The sequence below is a fragment of the Astatotilapia calliptera genome, chromosome 5 (genome assembly GCF_900246225.1).
Source record: "Astatotilapia calliptera chromosome 5, fAstCal1.2, whole genome shotgun sequence".
Lineage (NCBI taxonomy): Eukaryota > Metazoa > Chordata > Actinopteri > Cichliformes > Cichlidae > Astatotilapia > Astatotilapia calliptera.
Genome location: NC_039306.1, coordinates 35,559,090 through 35,573,036, shown reverse-complemented (window position 1 = coordinate 35,573,036; position 13,947 = coordinate 35,559,090). Strand labels below are relative to the sequence as shown.

Sequence of the window (13,947 nt, the reverse complement as noted above, 5' to 3'; positions counted from 1 at the left end):
TTTGGAGCATGTTTTTAAAGCTAATCCTTATTTCTTTTTAAAGAGCCTTAAGGCAACTGTGTGTGATTTGCTGCTATATAAATAAAATAAATAAATGAATAAAACTGAATTGAATTGAATCAAAAGGTTTTTGGTGACAAATTTCTGTTGTTATGACATCATTGATCAAATTGTTATTATATTTACTCTTCTGACACTGTCACTGCGTCTGCCAGGACTTGTGCAATCAGTAGAAAATTACTGCATTTCTCAAAAATGATTAAGCATTTAACACATCAGAAAATGGAAAACACCAGAATCAGGCTTGGTGCATTGTTTTGGCATTAGACTCTGTACTTGAGTAGATAACGAATCCATGTGCTCCTCCTCTGTGACATCCTAGAAATATACTTAACATAATATTACGTTAATGGCGAAAGAGGCCTGTCGTCTTATGCTCACCACCTGACCTATAAAGCGTCAGTGTCTTTTTAACACGCGATTTAAATTATGTTCTTTGGTGAGGGAAGGGAAAGGCAAAAATGATTTAAGCTGAACAAACACTGAGCCCTCATAGGGACCTATTAATCTGTGCTGAGCGTTTGGGTCAAGGGTGAATACTTGTGTGTGACATAAGAAGCATAATTAAAGCAAAAGTCAGACAGCGAGAGACTCGAGGAAATTAAAGAGATCTTCACTGCTGTGTTTGAATCATCTTTAATAATCCTGTGACACTTCTTCTGTCAGTGGCATTCTGGGCTCAACAAAACAGTCTGCAGGTTCTGTCACTCAGCACGCAGAGCTTCATGGTGTGCACTTGATTTATCCTCTGTGATGCTTGAAAAGCTTCAAAAGCAGGCACACGCTCAGAAAAGAGGATAAATCAAATACTCCGCTTGTAATTTTTGTGCTACAAAAATGTATTCAGCTGCAATTCTACTCAGGTCTGCTGCCTGGTTGAGTAAAGCCTCCACACATCACTCATCCCCAGTCAGACTGGAGCCTTTCAGGGGCGTCTTGTGGGAATGAGCCTTTTGAAATCAAAATTTATAATAAACCATTCTGTTCTGGAAAGGTATCATCCTTTCCTTGCATCCTTTCTTCTCTCTGTTCCCTCCAGCTCATCTGGCTTCCCACGCTGCTAAAAATAACATCTCACACTTATTTTAAGGATCTGGGCCACATATGTGTTTTATAATAGGTTTCAAACAAAATTGTTTGAGCATGGCAGAAGATCAAAATGCATTTTACTGACTTCTTCACAATTGATTTCTTCAAAAGAATTTAATATTTTGAACTATAAAGATACTATTAAGATTTATTATTGTGTCAATTACATTAAAAAACATCTTAACAGAAACATTTTGACATCAAATATATTTTGCATGACGTCCAACCTGCATTGTCAACTTCTTGATCTGCAGTGGTAGCCGTAATGAAACATGAAGGGTAGAGAACTAACCAGAAAAAGCAGTAAGAAGATTAAAAAAAAAGATCAAAGACCACAGTGCAGGAAGCGGATATGTAAAGTACAGTTCTTTTGTAGAAAGTTCATAAGAGAGCAGGCGAGCTGGACTCCCCACTGGAAACAGCTGCAGCCAAAGATCCATCAGATTGTGAAGAAACCCAAAACAGCTGGTCTACAAATGCAAGTGTCAAAGTGTCACAGTCCAGAGATAGTAGAGAACGGAGTTACTAGTGCAAGCTGCAAACCTCTTATCAGGAAAAAAAAATCTAAGGCATTTAACAAAGCCAGCCTATATCTCCTCCATTTTCACCAAGTATCTTGAGCAAAGGATTTGACAGCTGATAAATTAAAAGTTTTTCAGACCTGTTTTTGCACAATAAACTAAAATAATATTAAACAACAAAAGGGCTTGTTTAATAGAATGAATAGATGTGATAAAAGATTGTTTGTCTGTCACATTTATCACATCATCTTTAATCATAATAACCAATCACCCGTTCACTCATGGTGTGAATGGGTGAATGAGGCAGTTGTGTAAAGCACTTTGAGTGCTCAGAGTAGAAAAGCACTGTATAAGAACCAGTCCATTTACCACAAGGTCCCTGTGTTGATTGGTGCGGGTTCGATTCCAGCATCTGAGTTGCAAAGCAGGTGGGATGGTGGTGGCTAACTATACTAGCAGCCATTAAAAATGCAACAATATAGTATTTTCACAAATTTACCTACCCAGGATGTCCCAAAGGTGCTCGATGGGATTCCTATCAGCTGGTCTAACACTGTTAATGTTCAGACGCTTTGTTTTGCCGTATTTATTTGTATGTACTTGCTGCATTTTTAATGCCTCTTTGTATAGCTAATGCACTTCAACAAAAGACATAAAAAGCATTTTTTAAAAAGAAAAACAACAAAGCCACAGGGATGCCAGAGGAAGTGGTGACGGAGTAGTCCCCCGTTACTGCTGGAGTAATAATAATAATAATAATAATACATTTTATTTAAATAGCGCCTTTCAAAGCACCCAAGGACACTGTACAACAGATAAAAACTGGACACAGAGCATGAGATGATCACTGCCTACTCATAACACTATTATTCAGACGGATCATGAGAAACAGCCACAATGGTCCCTATCATATTTCATGACATTGACATTACTGTGAGCAGAGTAACAGTGGAGCATCTCACACACACAGTCTTGTGTTACTCAGGGCCGCAGCAGGCTTTCTATCAGCCTGTGTGTCTCAGTGGGCTCCTCCCCTCCCTGGGATCACCCAACACAGCTGAACCCTCACTACCACTTTTCAACACCTTCTAGCTGAATATATTTCTGTCTCCTTCTGTTCATCCCGTCCCTTTGCTTCTTCTGCTCCCGGCCACCATCTGCCATCTCTGTGTGACATGTGGAGCCCCACCAGCCTGCCCTCAACATCCGTCACTCAGCATCCTTGTTCCTCTCCTTTATCTTCTCTTTTTCTTTGCTTCATATCTTGTCCTTTCTATTTTTCATTTCCTTATATTTATTTCCTTTTTTGTTGTTTCCTTGACATTTTCTTCCTGCATTTGACCATTTTAACCTTTCCTTTTTCTTTTTTTTTACTTTCTTCTCTTTACTTTATTATATTTGTTTTCCTCTTCTTTTTCGTTTGCTTCCTTTAATTTTTTCAGATGTTATCTTTTATTCACATTACTTTCCATTCTTTATTTTAATCTAATTTATTTTCTCTTTTTTCCTTTCCTTCCCTCTGCTTTAAATTCAGACATGAAAAACCTCTCTTGGGATTACTGCAGGTTGTTTGTCACTTGCTCATCTCATTCAGCTTGTTGATGACAAACTATAAATAGAGTGTGCGGGACTCAGGCGGCCCTCCACTTTTATATATTAACTTCGCATGGCCTATATAAGCTCTAATGAGGTTGGTTTACACAGTTTCTTCTTGTTGCTTCTCCCACTTTGAGAGCATCAGGGAGCAGATGTGGTGCAGAAAGACCAAACTAGCTTTGCTCTCATATATTTGTCAGTCCCTGAGGACAACTGAATGACTTGTCAGTAGCCAGATCTGCGCTTGTGTTCTCACTGGTGTTAGTTTATATCAGTTTGGGTTGAAGGTTTGGGATTTGGAAAAAATACAAAAAGATTTGGGAAGAATCAGGAGCTGTTATAGTCATATTTGTCATCTTTATTCACGAGATAAAAGTGTAAATAAACCTAATGAAGTTCTTTCACAGCCAAACTTAATATTTACACACTAGAATCCAATCATATAGGCAGGGAAACAAAAAACAACACAAAACTGTCTGGCATATTGTTTAGATAACAAGTCGAAAGGAAAACAAAAAGTACTCCAAGTGAACTCTTTTTCCTGTGAGATGTAATTAATGTTGTTTACTCTGGAAGTGAGTCAACTTTTATCGCTGAATTCTTTCTACTGACTATGACTTGTTTGAGTGTAATTAACAGCACATATCCTGAGTATACAGGATATTTTTTATTAATTTCATTTGGTAGGGCACTGATCTGGATGCTTCTGTTGTTACAATATAGCCTTCTGTGACATTAAAGAGGTCACCTGATTCTATTAGCACAGCACTGTTGTATGTCATTGTTGTAAGGTAAAACTTTGTCACAGGCTGGACTGCAGACTGTGTGGAGGTTGTGATGTGGACCCAAAAGCAGACAACGCAAAGACTGAACGTAACAAAAAGCGAGCCTTTATTGTGACTGATTCAAAACCAAACGAGAAAATAAACTAGGCAAGAGCTGATCATAAAACCTAAACTGGGAAAACTAAGACATGGAAATATTTGGATAACTTGAAGACATGGAAACACAAAGGATGGTTAACAGACAGCCTGAAAGAGGACCAATTACAACTCACACCATAAATCTTAAGAGGAAACACACGGGGCGGATAAGCAAGACGGAGACAAGAATACACGGCTTGACACGAGGCTGGGAGGAGGGAATGCACAAGGGTAACAAGAAAGACTGGGGAGACAAAGGGAGGAGACACAAAGAGTGAAATACAGAAAAATTAAGATGACACAAAAGGAGAGGCGAGAGGACAGGACAGGCTGGAAAAAACATACACAAAGACAGACAGGGGAGACATGGAATAAAACACAAGGAGGGAAACATGTAAACAGAAAAGGGGGATCAGGCACATCGACAACAGAAATAGAAGCAAAACCACGACTAAACTCAGTGCTAAATAACAGAAAACTACAACACTTTAACCTCTGGATGTAATGCAGACTAAATCTTTATTAACGTTGCTGCTTTTTTAACTTGATGCTGGTCTTATTTTCATTGCCATTCAGTGTCTTTCCCATTACACACAAACTTTGTTTTCTTAGTTTGTGGACAGAACACAAGTCTGCTCATTGATAGTTTAACCTTTACTCCTGTCTCAGCATTTTAGACAGATTGTTCTTGACTGGCTCACAGTATTTATGGTTAATATTATAAATTAAACACAAAAAAACTACAGCTGTGAAAATATGTATGTGAAAGTATTTCTGTAGGTTGTCTGAAAGTGCGAGTGTAACGTGTATAACAGCAGTCCTGTCACAATGTTCGTCTGTTTCAGGCGTAGGAAATTATTTATACGTCAAACTTTTTAATAATTATGCAATGCAAATTGTTTAAAGCAAACATTATTTAAACAGTCGGCAAAAGTTAACTAAGAATTTTGTCTAAATTCTAAATAATGGAGCTAAATTAAGTTTAAGCACAGTCAGCTTTCTTTTGTTTATCTGCTTCAAATGTTAAAGTAATTTTAATGAAATTTAAATTTAAATGTATGCATTAAAAAAACAAACCTATTTATTTAGAAGGTTATTATTTGAATGCACCCATTTCAGGTCCTTTTGTAAAACTAAAAGCTGTCCTTACACCAGTGAATGAATGCTGTGGTCTTTGTTATTGTCATTTATTTCTGTCTGTAACAGACAGATCCCCCATCCTACTACAACACTTGACACAATTTCACTGTACAGCTGGGTCTTTTACCTCAGCTGTTTTCTGGTTTAGAAAGTAGAATCACATAATCAACAGCTGCATGTTTTAACTATTAGGTAACTATTTGTATACAGTATGTCATTGTCACCACTGCATTTTCTCCCCCTTATTTGGCTCTGAATATCAGGGGCAGTCTTTGCAGAGATGCCCAGAGCACCTCCAGCTCATTCAGGGAGACTAGTTCCCAAACCAAACAAGAGGTATAATCTCTCCAGCATGTCAGGGGTCTGCTCTGTGGACTCTTCCTGGTAGGACATGCCCCTGAATGTCTCACCTGGGTGACGATGAGGGGGCACTTGTCAGATGCTCAGACCACATCAACTTGCTCCTTTCGATGTGGAGCAGGAACAGCTCTACCCTGAGCTCCTCCCAAATGACTGAACTCATCCTCTCGGATGAGGAGGAAGTTCATTTTCACTGCTTGCACCTAAGACCTCATGTGACCATAGGTCATCAATAGCTGTCTGCCACACCACTGACACTCTACCGTTCCTGTCTGTCAGTTTCGGCTCCACTCTCACTTCACTCATGAACAAGACCCAGATAATCCCAAACTCCTCCATTTGGGCCATCAACTCCTCCCAGAGTGGGCAAGCCAGCCTTTTTCAACCACTCTGCAAATCATCCTAGTGCACGCTGGATGTCACCTCTTGATGAGGTCAGAAGAACCACAAGTCTGATCCTGCCAGAGACCATCTGCCACTTTGCTGCAACTGGACATGTATGAACAGAATCAGTGACAAAAGGAGCCCTGGTGAACTCCAACTCTCACCAAAAACAGGTCTGACGTACTGCCAGCAATGAAAACCAAGCTGTCACTATAGATGGACAAGGACCAAATGGCCCATAATAATTGGCTATTCATCTCAATTTAACCCTAACCCCTTCCTGAAGAAGTTGGCCACAATCCCAGTCGATCAATTCAGAGACACTGTCCTCAGCCTCCAAGCGAAGTTACAGAGTGTTAAGTAAGACAGCCCTGCAACATCTAGGACCTTAAGCATAGTTTATGGTCCTGCAAACGCGTCCATCTAACATACATTCGCATTTGGACAGGGGGGGAGGTTTTCAGCCACCCTAGACATGCTCCCATGTAGTCTTCCAAAGTACTAAGTGCGTGTTGCTGGAAGCAGATAACCTGTGCATCTGCCAAATGCTACATTCAGGGGCATGTCCTACCAGGAAGAGTCCACAGGGCCTACTTGGTTAAAACAGCAGATTTCAACAGGAATGGGAGGAGGACAAAAGAAATTTCAAAGATCAACATATGCTGTTTTAGACCAGCAACTGGTCCACAGGCCGGTTGTACCACATACTTTGCATGAGTCAGATGCAGGCAGATGATCCATTCTCCGTCTGCCAGCAGGCTGAGTAATAATACCTCTGCTGGGCCACAAATTCCACTCCAAGGGACTCACTGTGAATTTTTACTGCAGTCCTAAGCTGGATAGGACTACTTTTTCATCTCGATGGCTCTCTTCACCACCAGTGTACATCTGAACCTTCTGGTTCTGGGGTTAATACCATGACATCTTACAGCCACAGTTCTACACGCACTAGCTCAGGCTCCTTCCCACCAGAGAGGTGACCTTCCATGTTCCTAAAGCCAGAGTTGTCAGCTAGGGACTGGAACACCAGCACCTCCTCTCCAAAGCCTTCAGTGCTATGATCGACTGTGCACCAAGTGCTAGCATCAAATGCCTAAAGCACCACCTGCGAGCAGTGAGCCAACAGAAGGGTGGGCCCACGTAATGCTTTGGCCTAAGGCCCAGCCACCAGGGCAGGCTCCAGACTGCCAAATCTACAAACTTGGTCACATCAAGGAACTGAAGCATTAATATTTCTTGAATTGTAGTCACTATGAAGATTTCTTCAGCCACATTTTTAAGTACTGCTGTGGCTTCATAGTGTAGTGGTTTTATACATTTAAACAAATCCCTTGGAGGTTGCAGGAGGAAGAGCATCCAGTGTAAAAATCAGCCAAATTAAATATGCAGACCTACCCACTGTGAAAAATCCTTGTGAATAGGGGAGCGTTTGTTTATTGTGGTTTGGAGGAAGAGTACAGAACATTACTGACATGTTTAGTGTTAAAAAGCAGCTCAACTGTTAGAATATGTTCGTCCTAAGAGACGTTGTGTTGATGCAGCTACAGGTGAAAAAAGCAAGGTGTATTTGACATATGCTCATCTTACTGAGGAAATATTGTTGTATGTTAAAGCTGTATTTTATTGTAGTTGGTACTGCTAAATGTGCTATATTAAAGGCCAAGTTGTATAAATGTATCGTCTGATTTTCTTGTCTAACCATTAAAAATAAATAATGAAAAAAACATAATTTTTATGCAGGAATTCAATCACTCATTTGATCTAAAGCAAACATACTAAACTGTGGTTAACATGAGTGAATTAAGACATTTCTACTCAAAATAATTGAGATAAAATTACCACTTTAATCATTTTCACAAACATTAAGCGTACTAGAAAAAATATATCTGGATTTAGACGATTTTCTGTTGTGCGTGTGAATAAAAATTCCAGCTCAGCTTTTCCATTGTACATGTAAGTCATGCAATATTTTTACCAGTAAATATGTTGTTTTTATTGTCTTCAGCTATGGAGGAGCTGGATGGAGATGAGGTCAGAGTTTCCTCCAGGGGACGCTTTGCTGAGAGAGACATCGTCCAGGTGCACTGTATAAGATATATCCACTCCTATTTGGTGTTTATCAGTATAAAACTATGTAGAATTCTTTTTTATCAACTGTCCAGGATAAAACCCGAATCAAAACTCAATCAAATTTATTTAACCTTCTTACCAGCAAAACATTCTAGTGATGTCAACAAATGTATAGATGTTTATGAGAAAAACACTCTTTGCATGTTTGATCTGTCTCGAGTAAACGCGTTTCTGATAAGTTTATTGTCTCATTCACCGGTTTTAAAGTCATATTGTATATACCATGATATTCATTTGTAAATTAAGGTCAGAAAGGAGGATGAGACTGGTGATGATCACTGGCAATTTGTTAGCCAACAATCTCAGCTTTTTCTTTCATTTATGCTCACAATCAGAGCTGTTTGCCTGAATATTAAAGACATTTCCTTTCACTGACATAAGAAAGATCCAAGACCAGAATATTATTATTTATTGTTGAATATGAGCATCATCGACTAGAATAGGATATAGAGTATAAATGGACTGGTTCTTATCTAGTACTTTTCTGCTTACCTGATGCATGAGAGAGTAACTTGAATGCACCCGACATGGGGTTAGTATCTTGCCCAATGATATTTGGCTTGCAGACCAACCTTCTGATTAGTAGATGACCCGCTGTGAGCTCTAACCACCCCCAGTGTAGGACAGGAAATAAGGAAAAACAGAATAGTTTTCCTTTGAGTGCGTTTCAGTTGAAGTGGAAAAAGCCTGTGAGGCATAAGTCGTCAGTAACAACGATGATGACTTACATCCTAGCTCCACACTATCAAAATATATGATTTTTGAAAACTGTTGAAAAAATGTTTATGTCTTGACAACTAGGGCAAAAACCCCAACATTTTCAGATACATGAAAATTTACTTACAGTTTATGATTTACTGTGTGATTTTTGGCAGGTCATTTTTTGTGAATATTTCAATCTTAGAGCAAAAAAATGTTACCAACGATAATCTGAAGCCTCACAGTTTGAGCTTGATGTACTGTTATGTCAATACATCTGCAACATTAAAAGTAATAACTCCTCAACTGTATGAAAGCGTATTAGCAGCACCTTAGATGCTGAAGGAACCTACAAACACCAAATGAACTGAACAGTCACTTTTGCCTCCGATCCAGTTTGTTCCTTTCCGGGACTACATCGACCGGTCAGGGAACCAGGTCCTGAGCATGGCCCGACTGGCTAAGGATGTCCTGGCAGAGATCCCTGACCAGCTGCTGTCATTCATGAAGAGTCGGGGGATTGAACCCCGCCCCCCCCTGCCCGTCACCTCCGACTCCCCCTCAGTGTCCACCACAACTGCAACCAATACGTCTACGACCAAGCACTGCAACCCTCACCCCTGAGAGAAGGACAGCAGGCAGAGTGGATCAAGCTGTTTGGGCAAAGGGAAGTGTGTGTGTGCATGTGTGTGTGTAGGTGTGTTCTGGGGTTTTCAAGGTTATCTGACAGAAACCAAATCAGTAAACTGAACCTAAGAATTCCTTCTGAAAGCACTGACTACGAGGATTCCTCTGCAAGACATGTACAAGAAGCATAGAGAATAGATTTTTAAATCTTTTTTTATGTTTCTGATTTTTTGTCAACATCTGTCACAAACACTCTCCAGGTATAACACACGATTCTGCACAGACACACGGGCTCCATTCAAATCTATTGTTTCCTTTGTGTGTTGTAATCCACTATGGACGCTTTATTGACCTTTCTTGCAAAGGTGGGAAGTCAAAAGATTCTACTACTGGTCTTGTTCACAGTCTGCCGTAATAGAATAATAAATGCTGTAGCAGCCATCTAAACTGATTTCTATCAGCTGTGAAGAAAGACAGCTCTGAGGGTGATATCCTGTCCTTATTTGCTTATTCTCAGGGTGTTTCAGTGGCTATTAAATCATGTCTTGGTTCTTGCAACTGAGGCCCAAGGAACACTGGCTCTTTTCTTAAAATTATATGCTGTCTATTACTGTAGAAAATGAAACTTTTGTTTTAGTTTACTTTAGCAAAGGCATGGAAATTGCTCTCCTTTTCAAAGACACTGTTAGAAGACAGGGCAAGTTTAAAGTTAAAATCCCCCATGGACATGAAGAGAGTTGCTTGTGAGCACCTCCTGAAAGGAGTAAACATACAAGGGTATGAAACCAGCCATCCCCTGCTCCTCTGCACCTGCAGCCGCTGTACAATTTGAACATATGGAAGGGCAGATCATTTCAGCCCTGGTTAAAAAGTCGAACATAGCCGTGTCTGTGAGCTCGGTCCCCAGTCTTCTTCTAAACTGTAAATCTCCTGGCTGTGGCTGTCATTTGGGATGAATCATGCATGAGGAAGGTGCCTCTGGTTCTGAAACTGTCTACAGCTTGTACCTATTTAAAATGAAAAGGGTTTCCCATTGCAGATTTTACAGGCCAGAAAACTTCAAATGTAGCAAAGAAAATGTGTGGGAAGAGTGGGAAACACCAAGAAGAAGAAGAAATCGAATGTGAGGTTTGGTACTTAGTGCTGCATTGTTCAGTTTGCAAACTTTATCTTCATCATGCATGCCGAATTCTTGTTTTTTTTTCTTCTCATATCCTGTATTTTTATTTTCCTTGCTTTTGTTGTGTGCATGAATGATTTAAGCAAAAGAGAGCAAGTGCTTGAACAGAAAACCTAAATCTTTCATTGGCAGTCCCAAAGAGCCCAACACACTGCAGCTTACAAGTACACAGACAAAACAAATGCAAGAATAAAGCAGGAAAAACCAGCTGCTGTGTGGCCAAGAAATAGGATAAAATGCAACAAACATTAATCATTATTAAAATATTATTATTCATCAATTCACTTTTCTCATGCCTTTTATGCTCCTGTCTCTGTAAGAGCCCTCTATCCCTGAAATTCAGTCTTCTCACTGGCCATCCTCTGGAAAGTGACGGAAACCACCCAGTGCTTGAGAGCAGTGCTCGAATTTTGTAGGTGTGACCACAGAAAGAAATCTGTGGTGAACTGATGTCAGCTCATTGCAAAAGAAACATTTCCAAGTTCCTTCAAAACTTTGGGAACTGAACTCTGTTGTCTCGGTTAACCCCCCATGTAGCCACCACCATCAGTTTTTGAAGCCAGAAGTGACCATATTTAGATAAGAGGGACAAGTTTTAACTTACCAGCTAATGCTAGCAAGCTAATGCTAGCTAGGTTGAGCAAGGTGCATCGATAACATGAATCAACAAAGACAGCACCGGTTTAGCAGTGACTCAAGCTCCCTGTAGATGACACACCTATTAACCAAATCACTTTAAGTATTTTCAAAAGGTTGAATTAAAAAAAAAGATGTACTACCATAGCTTTTATGAAGCGAATCCTATTCATTCAATCCTGTTTTTTTTCTACTATACTTTTTAATGGTGTCGAGACAGGCATTTGATTGTAAGCCCAACAAGGGACAATTGTTGAAAATTAGCAATAGCTATAAACTTATGTGCGTTACATCTGTTTCATGTTTTGTACTTGGACTATGTTAAACTGCACTGTCCCTTTTAAATAAATAGATTAACATGGCAGACAGTGAGGTTAGACTTGCTTTTGAAGCCAGCCTCAAGTGATTCATGAAACTGCAGTTTTGGCACTTCAGTCCTGGCTTGATTTTGTTAACCCCATTGTTTCTGTTTCCGGTGTGTTTAGTTTGCAGTTCAAAGACAGGCTACACGTGAATGTTGCTAGTAAAAAGGTGCACAGTGCTAGAATTACAAACAAATAGTTTGTTAGGACTTCTGTCCTGAAACTCCAGCATATTGAAGGAAAGAGGATCTGCCACTGCATTAGAAACACTTGATCAAACTTGGTATATCACTAGCTAAGAAGTGGAGAGACGTAATGAGACAAGATGAGGTCAAATTAAATAAGATATAAGAGAAAAGTATTTGATTTTGTGCAGTGTGGGTTCTGTCCAGTAGCATATTTGTATTAGGATGTGTTTTTAATTATTACAATGGATTTCTGTATTTATTGTATATGTTGTAAAATGGCTCCATTTCATTGGTGTTTATTTTGTCCATTTTCATCTATATTCTAACATTTTAGCCTTCTGAGTTTTTGCAACGACACAATTTTTGCTGTTAGGTGGGCTCTTTTTTTGGTACCACTCCATAAAACAAATACTGTGAAGTTTCATCAATTTTCTTTTGTCTCTGACTTTTTTATGTAGGGTTAGCAACAGTTTTAGAATGTTCAACCTGGCTGTGTCACGAAAACAGAAACAATAATAACAACAACGAATGGATTATATGATATTTATCTGGATTACTGAGTATTTGTCACATTGTATCAGAAGGGAAATGGACATGTGGCCTTATTTCTGTCATAATCCTGCAAGTAAGTGTGAGGGAGGACTCTATTTTTATATGACAACACCAGGAAATATGTTATTTTGCATGCTTATATGGCTGTTATGCTGCTAATGATTGTACTATCTGTATTCATATCTGAAAAAGATTTCAGACAACATTCCTCTGTGTGTTTACTTGTGTACTGTGCAGAATCAATCCTTCTATTTCTGACTGCCAGCCTAATAATCCAGCACATAACAGATATATGAAAAGTAGGGTAGATTTGTATCAAACAACGTTTAAAACATGCATGTTTGTGTTATGACTATATGTAAACAAACCCAAAGTCACATAACCTGTTGGATATTTTTGTATGAAGCATGCTGAGCTTTCTACACAGTGTGTACAGGATGAGGTTATTATATACTGCTCACCTGTTCCATTTGTTATGTAGAAGCTGTGTGTAAATATGTTAAAGTGTTGTACAGAATATTTTGTGAAGTCTTCCTTCTTTCCATTTTTTCACTCTGTTCCAAATATTTCTTTTATTTTTGTTTCCACTTGTGTTGGTCAAAGTTTTTAATTTTGTCACTGTTTTCTAGCTTTTGCTTAAAAACCAAATAAAGATATTATTGAAGGCTGAACTGTAATCTTGCTCACTGTTTTACAGTAATTGCTGTGTTAAACTTCACTTACATCGCCTTTGTTTGTTTGTATTTTTAACTCAAAGATAAATTAGACCAACATCTTTTTTTTTCAAGCAATGATGAAAAATTGTTATTATTTATATATTTGTAAAGGGGCCAAATTATTTCAAATTTATGTACATTTTATACTTATAATCTGCATATTGTATCTATTTTCAAATTATTAAACTTTATGTAACTATATTTTGATTAGCCTCTTTTAGTTATCAGCTGAAGACAGAAGAAAAGTAAAGGGGGAGGTGTATTTGGAGTCAGTGAGACAGAAAAAAGGGCGGGAGTTTGGAGATGTGAGTAGTGACTTTAAAAAGTAAAGACTATGACTAGTAAAGGGAGAGAGCTGGGTGATATGAAGGAGAGAAGGAAGACAGATATATTGTGTGTGCGGGAGAAGGGAAGTAGAGCCAGGAGCATTGGACGTGGATTCAAACTCTATTACTACAGTGCAGATAGGAAATGAAATGGAGAACGGGGAATCTTGAAGGAGTGCTATGGAGTTGAATGTCAGACAGGATCATGAACTTGAAGCTGGAAACTAATGGGCGGATGTCAGAAATTGTCTAGGAAATCATGAAATCATGAAGAAGAAGTGAGTGAATGCAGTGGCAAGGATTAAATGGAGGAAGTGAAGAAGGAAGAATGCTTTGCAGAGTTTAGTGGTGAGTTAAAACAGGCTCAGGAAGGTAGGGAAGAATATTCAGATGACTGGGAAAGTACAGCTAAAGTGGTGAGAGAAACTGCCCAAAAGCGGCACGTGTTTCCTCTGAGC

The 13,947-nt window shown here is 39.1% G+C and overlaps 1 protein-coding gene across 1 annotated transcript in view; it reads left to right on the top strand.

Moving 5' to 3' along the window:
* The window catches only part of LOC113023039 (copine-9-like), a 187,304-nt gene extending 174,277 nt beyond the window's left edge, over positions 1-13,027 (top strand). Inside the window, exons 20-21 of the mRNA XM_026169094.1 lie at positions 8,079-8,152; positions 9,299-13,027. Of these exons, the coding sequence (XP_026024879.1) occupies positions 8,079-8,152; positions 9,299-9,526 (302 nt within the window). The 3' untranslated portion in view covers positions 9,527-13,027. The remainder of the gene's footprint in view (positions 1-8,078; positions 8,153-9,298) is intronic.
* The last annotated feature ends 920 nt before the right edge of the window (positions 13,028-13,947 follow it).